At 45.9% G+C, this 18,216-nt stretch overlaps 1 protein-coding gene across 4 annotated transcripts in view; it reads right to left on the minus strand.

The window, feature by feature from the left end:
* kank2 (KN motif and ankyrin repeat domains 2) overlaps nt 1–18,144 on the minus strand; it is a 23,657-nt gene extending 5,513 nt beyond the window's left edge. Inside the window, exons 1-9 of one of the 4 annotated variants that reach the window (XM_035747537.2) lie at nt 17,984–18,144; nt 8,929–9,028; nt 4,232–4,301; nt 2,334–3,785; nt 1,812–2,024; nt 1,603–1,717; nt 750–1,508; nt 534–621; nt 45–264 (exon numbers count right to left, since the gene is read on the minus strand). In XM_035747537.2, the coding sequence (XP_035603430.1) occupies nt 45–264; nt 534–621; nt 750–1,508; nt 1,603–1,717; nt 1,812–2,024; nt 2,334–3,785; nt 4,232–4,271 (2,887 nt within the window). In that variant the 5' untranslated portion in view covers nt 4,272–4,301; nt 8,929–9,028; nt 17,984–18,144. Of the gene's footprint in view, nt 1–44; nt 265–533; nt 622–749; nt 1,509–1,602; nt 1,718–1,811; nt 2,025–2,333; nt 3,786–4,231; nt 4,302–8,928; nt 9,029–9,465; nt 9,649–17,983 lie in introns of those variants that run through there. The other 3 variants (XM_035747534.2, XM_035747535.2, XM_035747536.2) reach the window with 3 other exon arrangements.
* Nucleotides 18,145–18,216: the final 72 nt, after the last annotated feature.

Consider the following 18,216-nt stretch of genomic DNA (forward strand, 5'->3'; position numbering starts at 1 on the left):
ACTATTCTCTTGTCTGTAAACACACACATCCCCCAGTCACTCACCAGTGTCCAGCAGCAGCTTGACCACAGGGAAGTTGGAGTGGGAGACGGTGTAGTGCAGGGCCGTGTTGCCGTTGCCGTCGGCCATATTGACCACAAACTTCAGCAGCTGTGGGGAGACGGAGGAGAAGGTATCCATATAGGCCCTGACCATGGCAGTGTCAGCTGCCTTGTGACAGGACACACGAAGCCACTCCTGGAGCACCGTGGTGTAGGCTGTCCTCTGGGGAGGGAAAACACAGAGACCGGTCTCAGACTAACAACCAGACAGGACTGGTCAAAGTAACTCACACTGTTTATGATACACAGATGGATGGCCTAACAGCTTTAGCTCAATGGGATAACCCAGTATTGTAAAGTGCAGGAGACCTGAGTTCAAATCCCGCCGGTTACATGAACACAATCTTGTAGAAAGTGACTATATGAAATGACAGGTCACAGATGAAGTCATCTAAACTGGCATGGTGGGCAGAGTAAAAGAGAATTGCATACTGCTGCTTGCTGGCTGAAAGCATTTGGTTCACCCAGGGCTTTCTGCAGGGCATGGAGAGATGCCATCAGGCTCTCACTGAACTCCAGTCTGACAGAGATGAAAGAAAGCACAGAAAATTCAAAACACATACATACACAATATTATACTGCACTTGAAATCATTGATGGAATGACACATCTACTGATTAGAGTTTTTAAATGGTTATGCCGGTTTACCTGGTTTCTTGATTGGCTGCTCCAGCAGCACTTGGGGCGTTTCCAGGTGCTGGTGTCGAGGCTGATGATTGGACTATCCTCTGCTGGGAGCTTTGTTCAGTAGCTGACGATTGGGTAGCCCAATGCTGAGGGGCGAGGTCAGTAGTTTGTGATTTGATGGCATCTAGCTGAACGGTGACATCAGTGGTATTTGATTGGGTGACACCCTGCTTTACCTCCGGGTTAGTGGCTTCTGGTTGGCATCTGGGTGGCTTGGGGGGTGCAGAACAGGTAGGTGCTGATTGGATGGTGCACTGCTCAGGTGTAGTGGGTTCAGTGCTAGTATTTATGGAGGTACACTCCTGAGGGATAGGGTCTGGGACCGATGATTGGACAATACTCCCCTGATGGACACAGTCATTGGCTGGAGATGGGTAGGTAGTCTCAGTGGGGGTAGAGTCAGAGGCACATTGCTGCATGGCAGTGTTCAAGGTTGGTGATAAGGTGGATACATGCTGCAGTCCTATGCTTATGGTTGCTGATTGGCTGGTGCTCCGCTCAGAGGCAGGTTGACAGGCTGGTGGTTGGACGGTGGTGGCTGGGAGCGGGGTGGCATGCTCTAGCCTTGTGGAGGTGACTGGGACTGCTGCTGCTTGCTGGTGCCGTCCCGCAGCAGACTCTGGTGCTTCTGGAAGTTTCTCTGTGGTCTCATGATATTCACTGGCATCACTCTCCTCTGAACTCTCACTGCTACTGTCATCTGAGGAGGTGGACTCATACCTACAGGACAGAACAGATCTATCACACACGTCAACTCACGATCTCTGTAGTGTAACATGAATACACTGTTACATACTATCAATAACACACGTACCCTCCATTGACTCCAGTGAACTGCAGGTTCTTCTTGGTGGATGGAGAGCCAGGTTCTCCTTCTGCCTTATGTTTCATAATGGACCTCAGGGCGGTCTGGGGAGAGGCTGCTGCAGCTGGAGAGAAGGCCCAATGTTGCCACAATGTTATGTTACGTGAGGGACAGTTAGCGGGAGGGTTAAGGTAAGGAGTCGTACGGTCCATAGCTACCTGGCTTTGATGGGTCTTCTTGATAATGGACGGTGTTTATTGCAGTGTGCTGGGGTGTCTCTCCTTCCTTCAGATGCAGCAAAGCCATCTGATTACCAATGGTATCAATGGCGATGGCAGGATTAGTGACAGGCACAGAGGTGGACAGCTCACTTCTTAGGACCTCTCGGACCTGTTTGGAGGAGATGGCGATGGGCAGCTCAACAGCTGCATCTGGAGGAATGGAAAGGAAGAGGACAAAAGATGGAAGGGATCAACAATCAAAGAAAACACATGGTTTTTCAACCCAACAACTCATTGTTATAGAAAACATTTGTACATTTTACAGAAGCATATAGAGGTAAATGCCTTGCTCAGGGGCACATCGACATCCTCTTTCACCTAGTTGGCTCAGGGATTTGAACCAGTGACCTTTAGGTTACTGCCCCAACGCTCTTAACCACTAGACTACTTGCCGCCCCATTTAAACCTACTTAATTTAATTTGATATCACTTGTAACTTATCACTGAAGTCAGACCTACCCTCTGGGCCCAGGGCCTGTGCATGTCCTCTGTGGGTTCCCTCCAGGACTGTACCACCTGGAGGGAGGGAGGGGGAGCTGCACCCCTCTGCTCGGAGCAACGTGCCCACCCCCACCACAGTGGCTGGTTGCTCCAGCGTGTACACCTGGATTCCCACAGTTCTCTGTGCCCGGTGATGGGGCTGCTGGGTAAAGCTGACTACTGTTTGCAGGCTGCGTCCCTGCTGCTCCTGCCAGCTCAGACTGGTGGCCCTGACCGAGTGGTTTGCCTGGGGGGCCAGAGCCTGCCTCTCCCTCTGAGCTGCCTGCACCTGCTGCTGGGCAGCCTGCAGCTCCTGCATCGTCCTCTTCAGCTGGCCCTCCAGCTGGCCCACCTGGCTCTTCAGGGCCTCTGTCTCCGGCACCAGCCCCAGGTCCTGCTCCTTCACCCCAATGCCCACATCCACCTGCTGGCTGCCCCTCGCCTCCTCTGGTCCCACCCCAATGGTACGCACTTCCCTCTGCCCAGCCGGCCGCGCTCCACCCACGATCACTGTGTCCTCAATCTCACAGCCTGAGTCTGCCTGCGGCCTGAAGCCCTCAGGACTGGTGGGGGTGGTGGGGGACAGAGGCCCTGCTGCAACCCTGGTGGTGGCTTCAGCTCCAGAGCTCACCTCCTCCTCTGGGATGTCGATGTAGAGCTCCCCTCGGGGCCGGCCCACTCTGCCAAAGCCAAGGGTGTGTCCCAGAAACTTCTGGCTCTTCAGCTGGACGCTTAGCTGCCTCTTCTCCTCCTGCAGCACAGAGATCTTCACCTGGAGCACAGGGATGGTCTTCACCTGCTCCTCCAGCTCCCGGATCTTCCTGAGAGCCACCGCCATCTGCTCTCTCACATGCTGCAGGTGGGCCGGGGTGGGCGACACAGGCGTGGACATGCCGGAGCTCATGGGGGTGAAGGAGCCCGTTCCTCCTCCATGGGTGCGGTTGTAGCTGTGGGCGCTGCTCAGGGAGGTGGTGGATCCGGCCATGCTGTTGTGCATGCTACCCAGTGTGCTGGAGAACCTCCTGGGGGCCCCTTCTTTCTCTTCCTCCAACTTCCTGCGGGCGTCCAGCAGGGTCTTCTCCACCCGGGCCGTGCTGAAGCTGGGCCTCTGGGAGTGGGAGTGGGAGCTGTGTGGGTGGTAGCCTGGGGCGCAGTAGGAGAAGGATGATTGGCGACTGTCCTGGCTGGTGTTGGAGCACAGGGACTCTGTGGAGGTCCACCAGGAGCCTGTGTAGCCGTACCCCCGGGGGAGAGACCCGTAGCGGGGCCGGCGCTGACCGGGCACCTTCTTGATGGTGTTGCCCTTCTCAATGTCGTTGACATACTTGAGGAAGTCTAGGTCCAGACGGTAGCCGTAGGGGGTCTCCACAGAGTAGGGCGCCTCCTGCTCCTTCCCATGCAGGGAGGGGGGAGCGGACGGGGTAAGCTTCCCTGCAGGGAACAGGAAATAGAGTTAAAACAAGCGGAAATCTGCCATCTAATCTCGGACTCAGACTTCAGAAAAAAGCATTATCTCTCGGGGATACTGAGTGCTTGGGTATATACTCTAATAGTAGTTACACAAATTAGGTAGAAACAGTTTGATAAATAAAGTAGTAGGTTATAGCCAGACCTTGATTGGTTTAAGATATCTAAAGACCTTAGGTTGATCTAAGTTATTTTGGATGTTAAACACTTTAGGCCAAGGCCGATTAAGTTAAATCCTGGACTGAAAAGCATGCCCAATGGAACACCTTTGAAATGACTTTTTAGTCTTAATCTGTATTTGGGAAACAGTCCCTACATGAGAAATAGATTATGCACTCACATGATAGTTTGTGTGAGATGATTCAGTATTATGATGTTAGGAAATAGAAAGAGTAGAGTTAGGACCATACCTCCTGGGAAGCTGGGGTCCATGTGCAGCACCTGAGCCATGATGTCACACGTTTACCCACAAAACCTCACCTGGGGGGAGACAAAGACACAGTCATACAAACCTATCAAACACTTCCACAACACAGTCAGAAGAACTACTCCTAATGGAGCAGCCCACTGTAAGGTATTTGACAATACACTGTACACAAAGGGGGTGGGGTGGGGGGAGGGATACCATAGATACACCAGCAGGGGAAAGGCCAGTGAAAAAAGGTGAAATCTTCAACCTTAAAGGGTTCATCGGTTGTCCCCATAGGGAAACCCGTTGAAGAACCATTTTTGGCTACAGGTAGAACCCTTTTCATTCCAGGCAGAACCCTTTCCACAGAGGGTTCTACATGGAACCCAAACGGGTTATACCTGGAACCAAAAAGGGTTCTCCTATGTAGATAGCCGAAGAACCCCTTTGGAACCCTTGTTTCTAAGAGTGTAGGGTCACAATGACAACCCTTGTAGTTGAAGAGTCTCTCTTTCTCACAAGGGCAGAGTAACATAAGCTGGGTTTGTATTGGTCAATATACTGCTTCTTTGTTGGGATGGCCTGAGAGTTTAATTGGTCATACTGTAGGATTGTCATATGGTGGGTTGGCTATATCTAACATCTTGTTATATGTCCCTAAGAATCTTTGTGTGTAATATATTTAGCCTCAATTAGCCATTTCTCTGCTTTTATGCCTGCTTATGTTCTTTCTGCTCGATAGTAGATCTTTCTGCTCGATAGTACATATTTCTGCTCGATAGTACATCTTTCTGCTCGATAGTACATCTTTCTGCTCAATAGTACATCTTTCTGCTCAATAGCACATCTTTCTGCTCAATAGTACATCTTTCTGCTCGATAGTACATTTTCTGCTCGATAGTACATCTTTCTGCTCGATAGTACATCTTTCTGCTCGATAGTACATCTTTCTGCTCGATAGTACATCTTTCTGCTCGACAGTACATCTTTCTGCTCGATAGTACATCTTTCTGCTCGATAGCACATCTTTCTGCTCAATAGTACATGTTTCTGCTCAATAGTACATCTTTCTGCTCGATAGTACATCTTACTGCTCAATAGTACATCTTTCTGCTCAATAGTACATCTTTCTGCTCGATAGTACATCTTTCTGCTCGATAGTACATCTTTCTGCTTGATAGTACACAGTTTGTTTCTGGTTCTAATATTCAGAGGAGGAGAAGAGTTAGAAGGGGAAAGTTTCCTGGCAGCTTATTCCAGGAGAGAGAGGTTGGAGGCTGCCAGTTACAGCCTTATTAGGAATCGTTTGTGAACACTAACAGAGGTTCTCGATTTAGGGTTTACAGACACTCTCGCCCTTTCTTTCTCTCCCACTCTTTTTCCATTTATTTTCCCCTTTCTGTTCCCTCTCTCTGTATCTCCCTCCATCTCTCCCTCTTTCATTCTTTCTCTCCCCCTCTATTCGTCAGCTGACGATAAAGAGATTTCAGCTGACCACTGTCTCCCCTCATCCCCCTCCTCTTGCTCCCATACACTCAATCCAAGATAGTACATTCACCACATTAAACACAATCAAAACAATGACCAAATGCACACCGGGATCAACACTGAGAAAACCAATGCATATTTCATGTTGTTGTGAACTTTCTTTCTATTCGCCTACTGGATGTCTTGCTATTGGTGTACTAACATTTCTGTTTGGAAGTTAATAGTGATGGCTGGGCTATTCTTCTGACACCCTTTGCAGTTTATGTTTGCTTGTGGCAAGAGGAAAGTGACATGCTGCCAGCGATGACATACTGCCCACAATGAGGGGTCTCTGATTCCGTGTGTCTCCCCGGCTGCTAAATATTAACTTTCTAGGTCATTCATTTGTGGGAACTGGGGATTCACTTTTTCAGCATTACATCTCTTGCATTAGCCACTGGAGCCTCACCAGCTGAATCTGTAAAACAGACATCAAAAGTTTGGACTTGAATTGATTTTGTTCTCAGGGCATACTTAGTTCATGCCCATTTTACTGTTCTGTTCCATCAGCAAGAAAGGAGTCTCTCTCTGCTCATTTCAATTTCTGTCTCTCCCCTTCCCTCGTCCTCTCCCTCCCTCTAATCTCATGACTCTCGTCAGCGCCTGTTTATGCTCTTGCCCATTTCAGGGAAAGTAGGGCACTTGGAAACATTGACTAGATTGACTTGGTATTTTTGAAGCCTGAATTTCTCTGTATACTGTAGCTCTCCCTATCTCTGTCTTTCTCACACTGATATGGCAACACACACAGACATGCACGCCCACGCAAACACATACACGCACAGATACGCACACACCACGTTCCCACACGAACCCCCCCACACACACAAACAAAGAAGGCAAACAATTTGATATGATCAAAAAAACGCTGATAAGATCAAATGTGACCTCCGCAAAATGATGGCAGGACATGTAGTGTTAGTATCAAAGTAGTTGCAACAAGGCCGGGTGCAGTGCACGCTGACACGGTCGCCAGGTGTACAGTCTTTCCTCCGACACATTGGTGCGCCTGGCTTCCGGGTTGAATGGGCATTGTGTCAGGAAGCAGTGCGGCTAGGTAGGGTTGTGTTGGGTTGTGTTTCGGAAGATGCATGGCTCTCGACCTTCGCCTCGTCCGTACGGGAGTTGCATCGATGAGACAAGACTGTAACTACCATGAAATCGGGGAGAAAAAAGGGGTGATTTTTTTTCTCCATTAAATAAAAATTTAAAAGTTATTTTTTTTAAATAATTAAAATCAAATAAAAAATAGTTTCAACAAATCAAATGACTTCTGAGATGCATCGTTTAATGTGCATTTCCTGGTATGAGTACAGTATAAATGCTTATGTGAGCGTATCTGAAATATGGAATGTGAGTGTGTCAGATGTCTCTGTGTGTGTCTATGAGAAAGAACAGGAAGGTGGCGTGTGTGTGTCATTGAGAGAGTACAGGAAGGCGGAGGTCTGGTTGACAGGGGCACAGTTGATGAGATATAATTAGAGTGTTCAGTTCAGCTACACAGCGTGACAAACATCCCGGCCCTCAGCAATGACGACGGCCAAAACTCTCCTCTCCACACCCTCCTTTTCTCTCTCATTCTCCTTCTCATACTAACTCTCAATTTAGTTTAATATCCCTTTATTTTCCTACTCACGTCAAGTGAACACGTACTCTGTTACGGGCCGCTTTCTTCTCTCTCCCCTCTCTCTATTTAACGCTTTGCCTGGTGCTCTAATTCCTCCCCTCCCCCAAACCTTCTGCCTCTACAACAGTGCCTCGTTAGGTGTTGTGTGTGTGTGTGTGTGTGTGTGTGTGTGTGTGTGTGTGTGTGTGTGTGAGAGCGTCCGTGCATGTGTTTGTACGTGCGTGTCCACCCGTAAGTGTGTGTCTGCCGTGTCTTTGTGCTCCACCATGTATGTGGGTGACCTTACTCCCTCTCTCTCTGGGCTGTAAACAGTGTTCCATTGAGATGACAGTGATTAGAGTCCAGTGTACCCCCCTGCTCCTCCTCAGCAGCACCAGCACAGCCAGCCAACCATTCTTCAGTGATACACTCCCAGACCCAGACTTTAACCTCCTCCTCTCCTCCTCCTCCTCCTCCTCCAGCCATTCTCTACCCTCCTCCAGGAGGAATGAGTTGCCCCAGACTGATGCCCCGCTCCTCCCCACGTTCCAGACCAGCGGAAGTTAACATTGCCCGCCTCCAGGGTCCCCCACTCTGACTATTAAGATTAGAAATCAAGGGGAGAAAAACTCAGATCCTTCAAGTACAAACTAGGATGTGTCTCTGAGACTGCTGATGTTCCTGTTGGATGCGAGAGTGTGCCTGCGTGATTGCTGCTTTGCTACTTTTAAATCATTGTGACTTGTTGCAACATTGATACACCGAAGCTGTTTCAGAATGTGCTAATATACCGCTACATTGTGATCACACAGAGTCCCTCAATAAAAGACACAGGTGTCCCTCACCTGTTTCAAAACATACATACCACATTTCTTACCACACATTACACAGATCTTTGTGATCAGAGGAGGGTGACCATCATGGTTAGTAGGTAAGATACAGTAGGTTTAGTTCTGGAAGAAAAAACTCTGGGCTAGTACTTCAGTCAGGTCCAGAATTATTTCCACCCTTGACAAAGATGAGAAAAAACATATATTTTTTTAACGGCTCAGTGTCGTTATCCTCGCAAGGTGAGGTATTGAAAGGTATTGGAAACCGGGGTGCCAAACATTTTGAACCCTATCTTTTAGAGAAAATTGCTTTACTTGTTAAACAAAATCTCTTTCTCTGAGCAATTATATTAGTATAATAATAAAAACAATATCATTTCCCAATTTATTTGAGCATACAATATGTCTCAGTATTTGCATTATTTATTTTATCGTCCGTTTTGATAAATGACTTAAATGATAATCTTTATCAAGGGTGCCAATCATTTTGGACCTGACTGTATGTCCAACACATTGTCTTTATTCAGTCTTACCTCATGTTTTATTGCCACAGGGATTAAGCTGTGCTTATAGCAAAGTAAGAAATACCTTGAATCCCACAACCCAGAGAAAATCATGGAATTTTCCACCCACGTCTTAAATAACTGCCTTTTGTGTGATTGCTATTCTGCACAAGTTTGGGAAGGGGAATGGTTTATGAATTAGGAAAAGAGGGATTTATTTTCTGCTCCATACCAGCTGCTCAGAGTGCTGCAGGGTTGGTCTCTCCTCCTTCCCACTCTGGCTTCTCTTCTCTCCTCTTTATCTTCCCTCCCCTCTTTCTCACGGTCAGCACCTGAGCACAGCATGGAGGAAAATAATGGAACGATATTAACATTTATATTAAGAAATCATAACATCCATTTCATAAATCTACTGAGATAGAGATCAGAAAACAGAAAAGACCAGATCGACCCACAAAATAAATTTGGGATAAATGCAACCAAGTTCCATATGAAGCACATCATTGGGGTATCCGGTGAATCTTTAACCAGCCATCAAATCTCAAAACGTCCATGACAACTCTAACAAGTCCATCGCAGCCTCTCCAGAGGGCTACAAACAGGCCTCTCATACAAAACAGGGATTACTCAATGTTTAGGCAGGTTACCAAGGACTGGTTACTGTAAGACTAAAAACACCCAGGTCTGCAGTAGAAAACAAACCCCAGAAACACATTCCACTGCCTCAGAGTGACAGCTCCTCACATGAAAAACATCCTTTCCATCTCACCACAAAATGCCAATCAAACTCACGAGTCGATGGACCTCATTTCAGAGCGACAGCAGACCTTCATGCAGCTAGTGCCTTGAGAAAACGTCTCATCCGTCTGAGTCTGAACCACAACAACACAGACTGCTGTATGGCCAATCAACCGAGGCTGGCTGGGAACCTCCCTGTCATGACATTGAGCAATGTTTTCATGCACTTCTTGACTCACACTCTTGAACCCGGTGGCATGTAACACACCCCTCTGGTTTCACAGGAACACCAAAATCAAATCATCAAATCCAATTTTATTGGTCACATACACATGGTTAGCAGATGTTAATGCGAGTGTAGCGAAATGCTTGTGCTTCTAGTTCCGACCGTGCAATAATATCTAACAATTTCACAACAACTTCCTTATACACACGAGTGTAAAGGAATGAATAAGAATATGTACATATAAATATATGGATGAGCGATGGCCGAACGGCATAGGCAAGATGCAGTAGATGGTATAGAGTACAGTATATACATGAGATGAGTAATGTAGGGTATGTAAACATTATATAAAGTGGCATAGTTTAAGTGTCTAGTGATACATTTATTACATCCAAATGTTAATTATAAAAGTGGCTAGAGATTGAGTCTGTATGTTGGCAACAGCCACTCAATGTTAGTGATGGCTGTTTAACCGTCTGATTGCCTTGAGATAGAAGCTGTTTTTCAGCCTCTCGGTCCCAGCTTTGATGCACCTGTACTGGCCTCGCCTTCTGGATGATAGTGGGGTGAACAGGCAGTGGCTCGGGTGTTTGTTGTCCTTGATGATCTTTTTGGCCTTCCTGTGACATCGGCTGGTGGAGGTGTCCTGGAGGGCAGGTAGTTTGCCCCCGGTGATGCAGACCTCACAACCCTCTGGAGAGTCTTACGGTTGTGGGCGGAGCAGTTGCCGTACCAGGCGGTGATACAGCCCGACAGGAGTGTTTGCGGTAACAAGCCAAATTTCTTCAGCCTCCTGAGGTTGAAGAGGCGCTATTGCACCTCTTTCACCACGCTTTCTGTGTGGATAGACCATTTCAGTTTGTCCGTGATGTGTACGCTGAGGAACTTAAAGCTTTCCACCTTCTCCACTACTGTCCCGTCGATGTGGATAGGGGGGTGCTCCCTCTGCTGTTTCCTGAAGTCCACGATCATCTCCTTTGTTTTGTTGACGTTGAGTGTGAGGTTATTTTCCTGACACCACACTCCGAGGGCCCTCACCTCCTCCCTGTAGGTCGTCTCGTCGTTGTTGGTAATCAAGCCTACCACTGCAGTGCCGTCTGAAAACTTGATGATTGAGTTGGAGGTGTGCATGGCCACGCAGTCATGGGTGAACATGGAGTAAAGGAGAGGGCTGAGAACACACCCTTGTGGGGCCCCAGTGTTGAGGATCAGCGGTGTGGAGATGTTGTTTCCTACCCTCACCACCTGGGGGCGGTCCGTCAGAAAGTCTGAACCTATTGGGGAGGTAACCAAATTGGAGTGGGTCTAGGGTGTCAGGTAGGGTGGAGGTGATATGATCCTTGACTAGACTCTCAAAGCACTTCATGATGACGGAAGTGAGTGCTACGGGGCGATAGTCGTTTAGCTCAGTTACCTTAGCTTTCTTGGGAACAGAAACAATGGTGGGAACAGCAGACTGGGATAAGGATTGATTGAATATGTCCGTAAACACACCAGCCAGCTGGTCTGCGCATGCTCTGAGGATGCGGCTGGGGATGCCGTCTGGGGCGGCCCAGATATTGTTACCCCAAAATCTTGCCAAGGCATCTCCACGACATCACCTATACTTACGCGTGATTTGCAAGGAATACAGCCAATATTCACTATCTGCAAATCCATGTGATTTCAGATTCGTCCTGTCACAAATACGTGCAAGTTCCAGGAGATAAGCTGCGTGATAATGGAGGTTATTTCCTTTTTCTCATACCTTGGCTTTCACTGCGACGCCTGGGACGTAACTAGTACATTTCATTGTGGAGTCGTGGCCAAATGACGTCAGACATTTCCATTTACAGAATGTCACATTATGACCTTTTATCTTACACAGTCCATTGTTGAATACTCTTGTCACGGGACAGAGGGAGGGAAGGAGAGAGTGAGAGAAACAGAGCCTCATAGAGGAACGACAGCCAAATCACAATGAGCCATTCATTCAGCCCCTAGTTCCACAGCTGGTTCTAATATAGAGCTAGGAGGGGCAAAGAGAGAGAGAGAGAGAGAGAGAAGCAGAGAGAGAGAGAGAGAGAGAGAGAGAGGCCGAGAGAGAGAGAGAGAGAGAGAGAGGAGACACACACGTTCAACCCATATTTACATACATAAATAAAAGAGAGAGGGAGGGAGAAAGAGAGATGGCGAGAGAGACACATAGATAGATAGAGAGAGAGAGATAGATAGATAGACAGAGAGAGATAGATAGATAGACAGAGAGAGAGAGACACATAGATAGATAGACAGAGAGAGAGAGAGAGAGATAGGAGAGAGAGACACATAGATAGACAGAGAGAGAGAGATAGGAGAGAGAGAGACATATATATAGATAGATAGATAGATAGATAGATAGATAGATAGATAGATAGATAGATAGATAGATAGATAGACACATAGATAGATAGACAGAGAGAGAGAGACACATAGATAGATAGACAGAGAGAGAGAGAGACTGTTACAGCCAAGAAAATAAGCCTCAAAACAAACGTGATGTTGTCTGAGGCCCTGTTGTGGATCCAGACACTGTCAGAGAGTGGAAATACAAACAGGCCCAGTGATGACGAGCAACCAATGTCTGGGAGGTCTGTGTACATGTCTTAGACTCCTACTCTTATCAGTCATCACAAATCAATACAAATGTGATTCTATCATACTCGAAGGCATCAGTAAATATCACTATAGAGTATAATAACGGTGTAATAACTAGTTTATACAGACTATAAAATGTCATAACTAAACTAAAACTACATAGCCAGTATATACCAACATACACAGTATATACCAACATACACAGTATATACCAAAATACACAGTATATACCAATGTGTATGTCGTGTCCAGTGTTATGAGGGAGGAGGTAGGCTCTGCAAACTTTTGTACATTCTTGTTTTTGTGAAAGAGTCAAACAGTTCTGAAGAGATAGGTTAACACACACTCCCACGTCTGCACCCACCACCCTTTCATCACACAGCTGAAAACACACACACACACCAGGATCCTTTGAACCCATGGAACTCCCACAGCTCCACAAACACAGCTGAATCATTTCAGTTCATTGTTTCAGGTATAAGCTCTGAAGAAACAAAATGTGGACGGCATACAGTAACTCCGTTCTCATCTTCCATCTAAACACGCCGGGAAATTGTAGTGTTGAGTATCAAACCCACCATGACAGTAGTAACCTTTCAACAGCAGCAGTGAGATTACGACATATATGCAGTACACCCACTCAAAAGGTATCACCGTGCACAGGCACTCAACACCACAACCCCTCAACACTCGACCTCAGACTGGAAGAGGGCACGTCGTGGGTCACCCTTTCTCACTGGTCATTATAAAGGACTACATGTCATTGATGTGCCATTAAAATAGCTTATTGTGGGATTGCCTGGGGTCTGATGAAGAAAGGGTTACAGGAAAAGGAGCTCCGTCGCTGTATTCCCCCAGGACCCAGAAACAACCCAGTCACTTCCTCCAAGCCCAGGAGAGAAAGTAACAAGGAGAGGGAAAATGAGACGGAGAGGGAGAAAGAATGAGGGAGTAAAGTAAAGAGAGAGCAGGAGAGTGGAGGTACAGTATGTGAGTGAAAGACTGAGAAAAGAAAGAGGGGTGTGGGTGAACAAGAGGGGCGAGGCTGGAGTGGGGGAGAGAAGGAAAATAAGGAGGGAGAAGAGAATAACTTTTAAATGGAAACTTCTAGAATGAGAACACCAATGACTGTTCTAAGATTGCGAATCCACCAGTATGAGTCATTGAAACTCCCAGCAGCCACACCATAATGTTGTGTCCTCTGCTCTGGCCAAAACAGGGCAGACATCACAGGGATTCAGGAGGAATAAAGAGGAACTCTTGACCAAGGGTGAATTACGTTTGAAAAGATCTTTCTTCGTCATCTGAACTTGATACGCCTGTAAGATTACTATCATATTTTGAACATTCCACTACTGGTTTAAGGATCAAAAGAGACTCACAATAGAAACTCAGCACACAAAGAGGCAGCACTTCTAGTTTCTAAATGAAGCTGAAGGTTATTTTGTCAGCACCCAGGCTACTTATGATTGACCTCAGTCCCAATGTGTATAATAACATTTTTCTTTTTTTAACGAACAATATACATGGGAAAATTGAAACTATTATGAAAACTCTTTTGGAAACGAACAAATACATACATCATGCTGGTGTTACATTATTCGCTGGTGGAGAAACCTTCATTGCTCTTTCTGCATCTGCTGAGGACTGCTGTATGTGACCCTAACTCTCATCCTAACAGATGGCTTAATTTAGCCAACTGGTCATGCATTAATAACCAATGACCAATGAATTGCTGGTCTCTACTCGGAAGTGGCAAAGACGGCAGCCATTTATCATCATGTGGGTACTTTACAAGTAAACCACTCTTTTTAGAGCAAATGCCGTGCCTCATTCACATGAAAAACACGACTTTCACATGTGCATGAGGAGGACAGGTGCTCTCATATGACCAGGGTATAACAAATTGGGCGATGTGCTTCTGAATAACTAATAGTGGGTTTGAACTAGGAACGGTGAAGACATATCACATTTTTTTTCAAATCACATTTTATTTCATCAAATGCTTGGTAAACAACAGGTGTTGACGGAACAGTGAAACGCCTACTTACGGGCCTTTCCCAACAATGCCGAGAGAAAATAGAGAAATAGTAGAAAAGTAATAACACGTAATAATCAAAGTGATAATAAATACACAATGAGTAACGATAACTTGGCCATAGTATACACACACGGAGTGTGAGTGAGTCATTGTGCTGGGGTACGAGGTAATTGAGTCAGTACATATAACTAGGAATAAAGTGACTAGGCAACAGGATAGATAATAAACAGTAGCAGCAGCAGCAGTAAAACATTTTTTTTTTAAGTCACTGCAAAAAGGGTCTTGTTGGGGCGATATGTGAATTGGAGGGTGTCTGGGATGATGGTGTTGAAGTGAGCCATGACGAACCTTTCAAAGCATTTCATGGCTACAGATGTGAGTGTTACTGGGCGATAGTCATTTAGACAGGTTACCTTGCCATTCTTGGGCACAGGGACTATGTCGGGCTGCTTGAAACATGTAGCTATTACAGACTGGGTCTGGGTCAGGGAGAGGTTGAAAATGTCAGTGAAGCCTTAACCTAGCCAAGCTATGTAGCCTATGCCTTGTTACTGCAAGCAAATAGGACGACTGTTTTTAACATTAAGGAGGAGTAGGGTCTGGAGAGAAAAGACGGCACGCTGCAGAAATAGTCTGGCCCATACAGCCAGGGAGTGGCCTTACTGCTTGACCTGGCCTCAGCCCTGCCTGCCTGCTCACATTACGTCTGGAACAGGAGAAGAAAAAACATTAGCATCACAGCTGCCATTGGTCATTGTGTTGACCCCTCCAAAAGGAAACTGCCTGGCTAAGGGTGGGGCCCAGGGACAGGAATTGCAACAGAAACAAAAGAAGAAAAACTGTATGCATTAGAGAGAGATGTGGGAGGAATGGGAGAGACAGCAAGTGAGAGACAGAGTGAGAGAAAGAGAGAGAGGGAAAATTCCTGTGCAGAACGGGAGGTAGAGGGATAAGGATTGATGGAGGCCAGAGAGGTAGTGTTCTGGAAGGATTTGGGGAAGGTTCAGGGGAGATGGAGACGAAGACCAGAGCAGAGCTGTTAGTCCGGTCAGGCAGGGGAAAGCTTATCAGACTCACAGCAGTTTTGGGGTTAAAACCTCAGGTCAGTGGAGCCAGTCAGTGGTGGTCACATGACGCACAGTGGGGCAACGGAAGGAAGTAGTCAAGCACTGAAGCACTGTTGATGTATATAAGTGACCCGTTCACCGGGATCCTCATTGATTGTTTCCAGACTGACTCGATGAGTGAAGTAAATGAGATAACAACAAGCAGGACTTGAACCACCCCTATAGACATGGCAGGTATACACAAACACACAACAAGGTATTAGTAGGTTGTTGCGAGTCAGCGAATAGAAAAATATATCTTCCCTTTCGGAACGATTCATGTATTAAGAAGGATTACCTCCAGAGATTAGTCCAGCAGATAATGATTTCATGCTTCCTTGGACTCTACATGCATGATGAAGGAATATGTTGACTAAAAACATTAAAGGATTTGTCTCTGGCTGTAGGTCTGGATAAATAAGTAGGGGTATTAACCCTCAACGGCCAAATCCACCAATCTGGCCCCATTCTAATATCAGAGCTATGTCATCATCCCCTGCTATAGCTAAACACATCTGCACCTCTCCACAGAAATGAGTGATTAGCAGTCATAAGCAATGAACTATAGCCTACAGGCTCCACCAAAAAACATATTAATACTGATGGAGATTTGGTGATAAGTTACTCTAATTTTAAAGTAAAAAAATATTGATATTCTATCAATAAAAAGGTGCAAACTGTGATCCATTTTCCCACCAAAACAAGAAACGTATGTTTGTGTGAAATTTGCATAAAACTATACATGATGTCCAAATGTGTATTTGAGCTGTGGCCTATTATACACCTTCTATGGCAGTAGTGTAAGGCTCAAGTATAACATGCCTTTCTGTGCAGAAGTAGAAGGCTTTCTGCTCACTGAATCAGTAACAATTGTTAATTGACTGATGTGATAGGACTAGTTTCCAGACTCCACAAGAAGACATGAACTGTAAAATGGCAGAGTGAAATATACCTTGACGGCCGACACGCATTAACTCACAGAGCGTCTGTAATTATATTCCACTACCTGATTCAAGGTGATAGGCAACTCTAAATTAATTGCTCATGTGTGTAACCATGGTTTCAGCTGAACAGAGGGGGACTGTCTGGCCCGCTACGACCTGTCCGCAAATTCTAATAAATCCAGACAATCACAGACATGAAGCTTCATGCAGGTTAATGGCGTAATTCCATTAGTCTAGCTAAATCATTTAAAATGCCCAGCGTGTGGTCCACCGCTACAAATGGGCTTTATAACCTTGCATTCCTCCATTTGGAATTGCACTACAGCGCCCCTCGTTCCAAACGTTGTAATCGGGAATGTGGTCGGTGAGACAGGCTACGCATTCCATCCCCGCTGCTGCTGGCACGAACATGGGAAAACTCCAACTGGGCACCTTACATTCTAGGACACCTATTGATACCTGTGTCGGTCACCTATAAAGTAGGCCTAGTCTGTGTGAAAGCAGACTGCTATCAAGTGATCAATGATTGATCAAAGGACCCCATACAATTATATGGGCCTATCTAGACTAGCCTATTCCCACAAAATGACACTTGGGTTGTAACCATCTTCTCCAAAATTCAACAGTTTAATAATTACCAATAGATAGCCTACTAATGATTTTCAAGGTTTATTAGGCCTACAGGCGTTAAATGTTCTTCCAGATACTGCTTCTTCTAGAGAGGAAAACCCGATAGAATGAATTCAACTTTCTGTTGAAGCAGCCCTCCCTTAGGCCCTATAGCTTTTGAGGCAGACATCCGTTCACTGAACTGACCACCAGTCACGGACGGGCGGTTAAACCAGACCAAATTTAAGGGCAGAGTGGCAATGAGAAAGTGATGAACATCTGGAAGTAGGCTAATGAAAAGTGGAAGAATGGAAGGACCCACCCTCTCCCTGGAGTAACGGCAATCACGGGGTTTTCTTTAAATGAGGGATTCATCTTAAATTATTCAGGGATTCAACTTCAAAACTTCATTTGATTGAAGAAAGAACATGATCGGAAAACGATTTCGTTGAAGTTTCTCATTTTAAAAAGTTTAGCCAAAAGAGTGAGGCTGGCAAGTTTCCAAAATGTTCCAGAACGCAAATATTAACTAAAGATCTTCTCTCCAATTTGAACAATAACCTCAGTGAAAATGTGAGACCGCTCTCTCAGCTGTCAATAAAATTCAGCCAACATGACCTAAACACAAAACGTCTTAGGGATAACACACGCGCCAGTACCAAATGCATTGTGTGCGCTCCCTCGAGGAGCGCGTTATCGCCAATGATACTCAGCCAAATAACCTACTATACACGAGAACAAAACCACTCATTAGGCCATTAACACTTATTGTAATATTTAAGGAAAAGTGCACACCAATTCATACAAACACAACGCAGGTAAATAGGTAGAGAATGGGCAATAAGAGACCCGTTACTTCTAGAAGTAAGACACAAAACGGGGAACGGATAGGACAAAAGAAATCTTACGCAAGACACCATTTTGGACTTATTAATTGAGCAAATGTTAACATACAAGCTGCTGGGAATTAAGAATGTATGATCTTATAAAAAGGCTGTTGTCCTTACCTATCCTTATAAATCCGTTCAGACGTCTTGGGCCAGGAGCGCTCACTGACATGGAGACAAAAACACCGCAGCCAAGCGGTTCAGAACCCCCTCCCTCCGCTCTTAAAGGGCCAGGAGCGTCTTTAGACTCGACGAGTACCTTAATAAGCTAGAAACCCCATTACACTCCGACATCTCTGCATATTCATTCAAAATTGTAAAATGTAAGAGTTGTAATAAGAGAGTCGTCGAAT

The sequence above is a fragment of the Oncorhynchus keta genome, chromosome 32, assembly GCF_023373465.1.
Source record: "Oncorhynchus keta strain PuntledgeMale-10-30-2019 chromosome 32, Oket_V2, whole genome shotgun sequence".
NCBI lineage: Eukaryota > Metazoa > Chordata > Actinopteri > Salmoniformes > Salmonidae > Oncorhynchus > Oncorhynchus keta.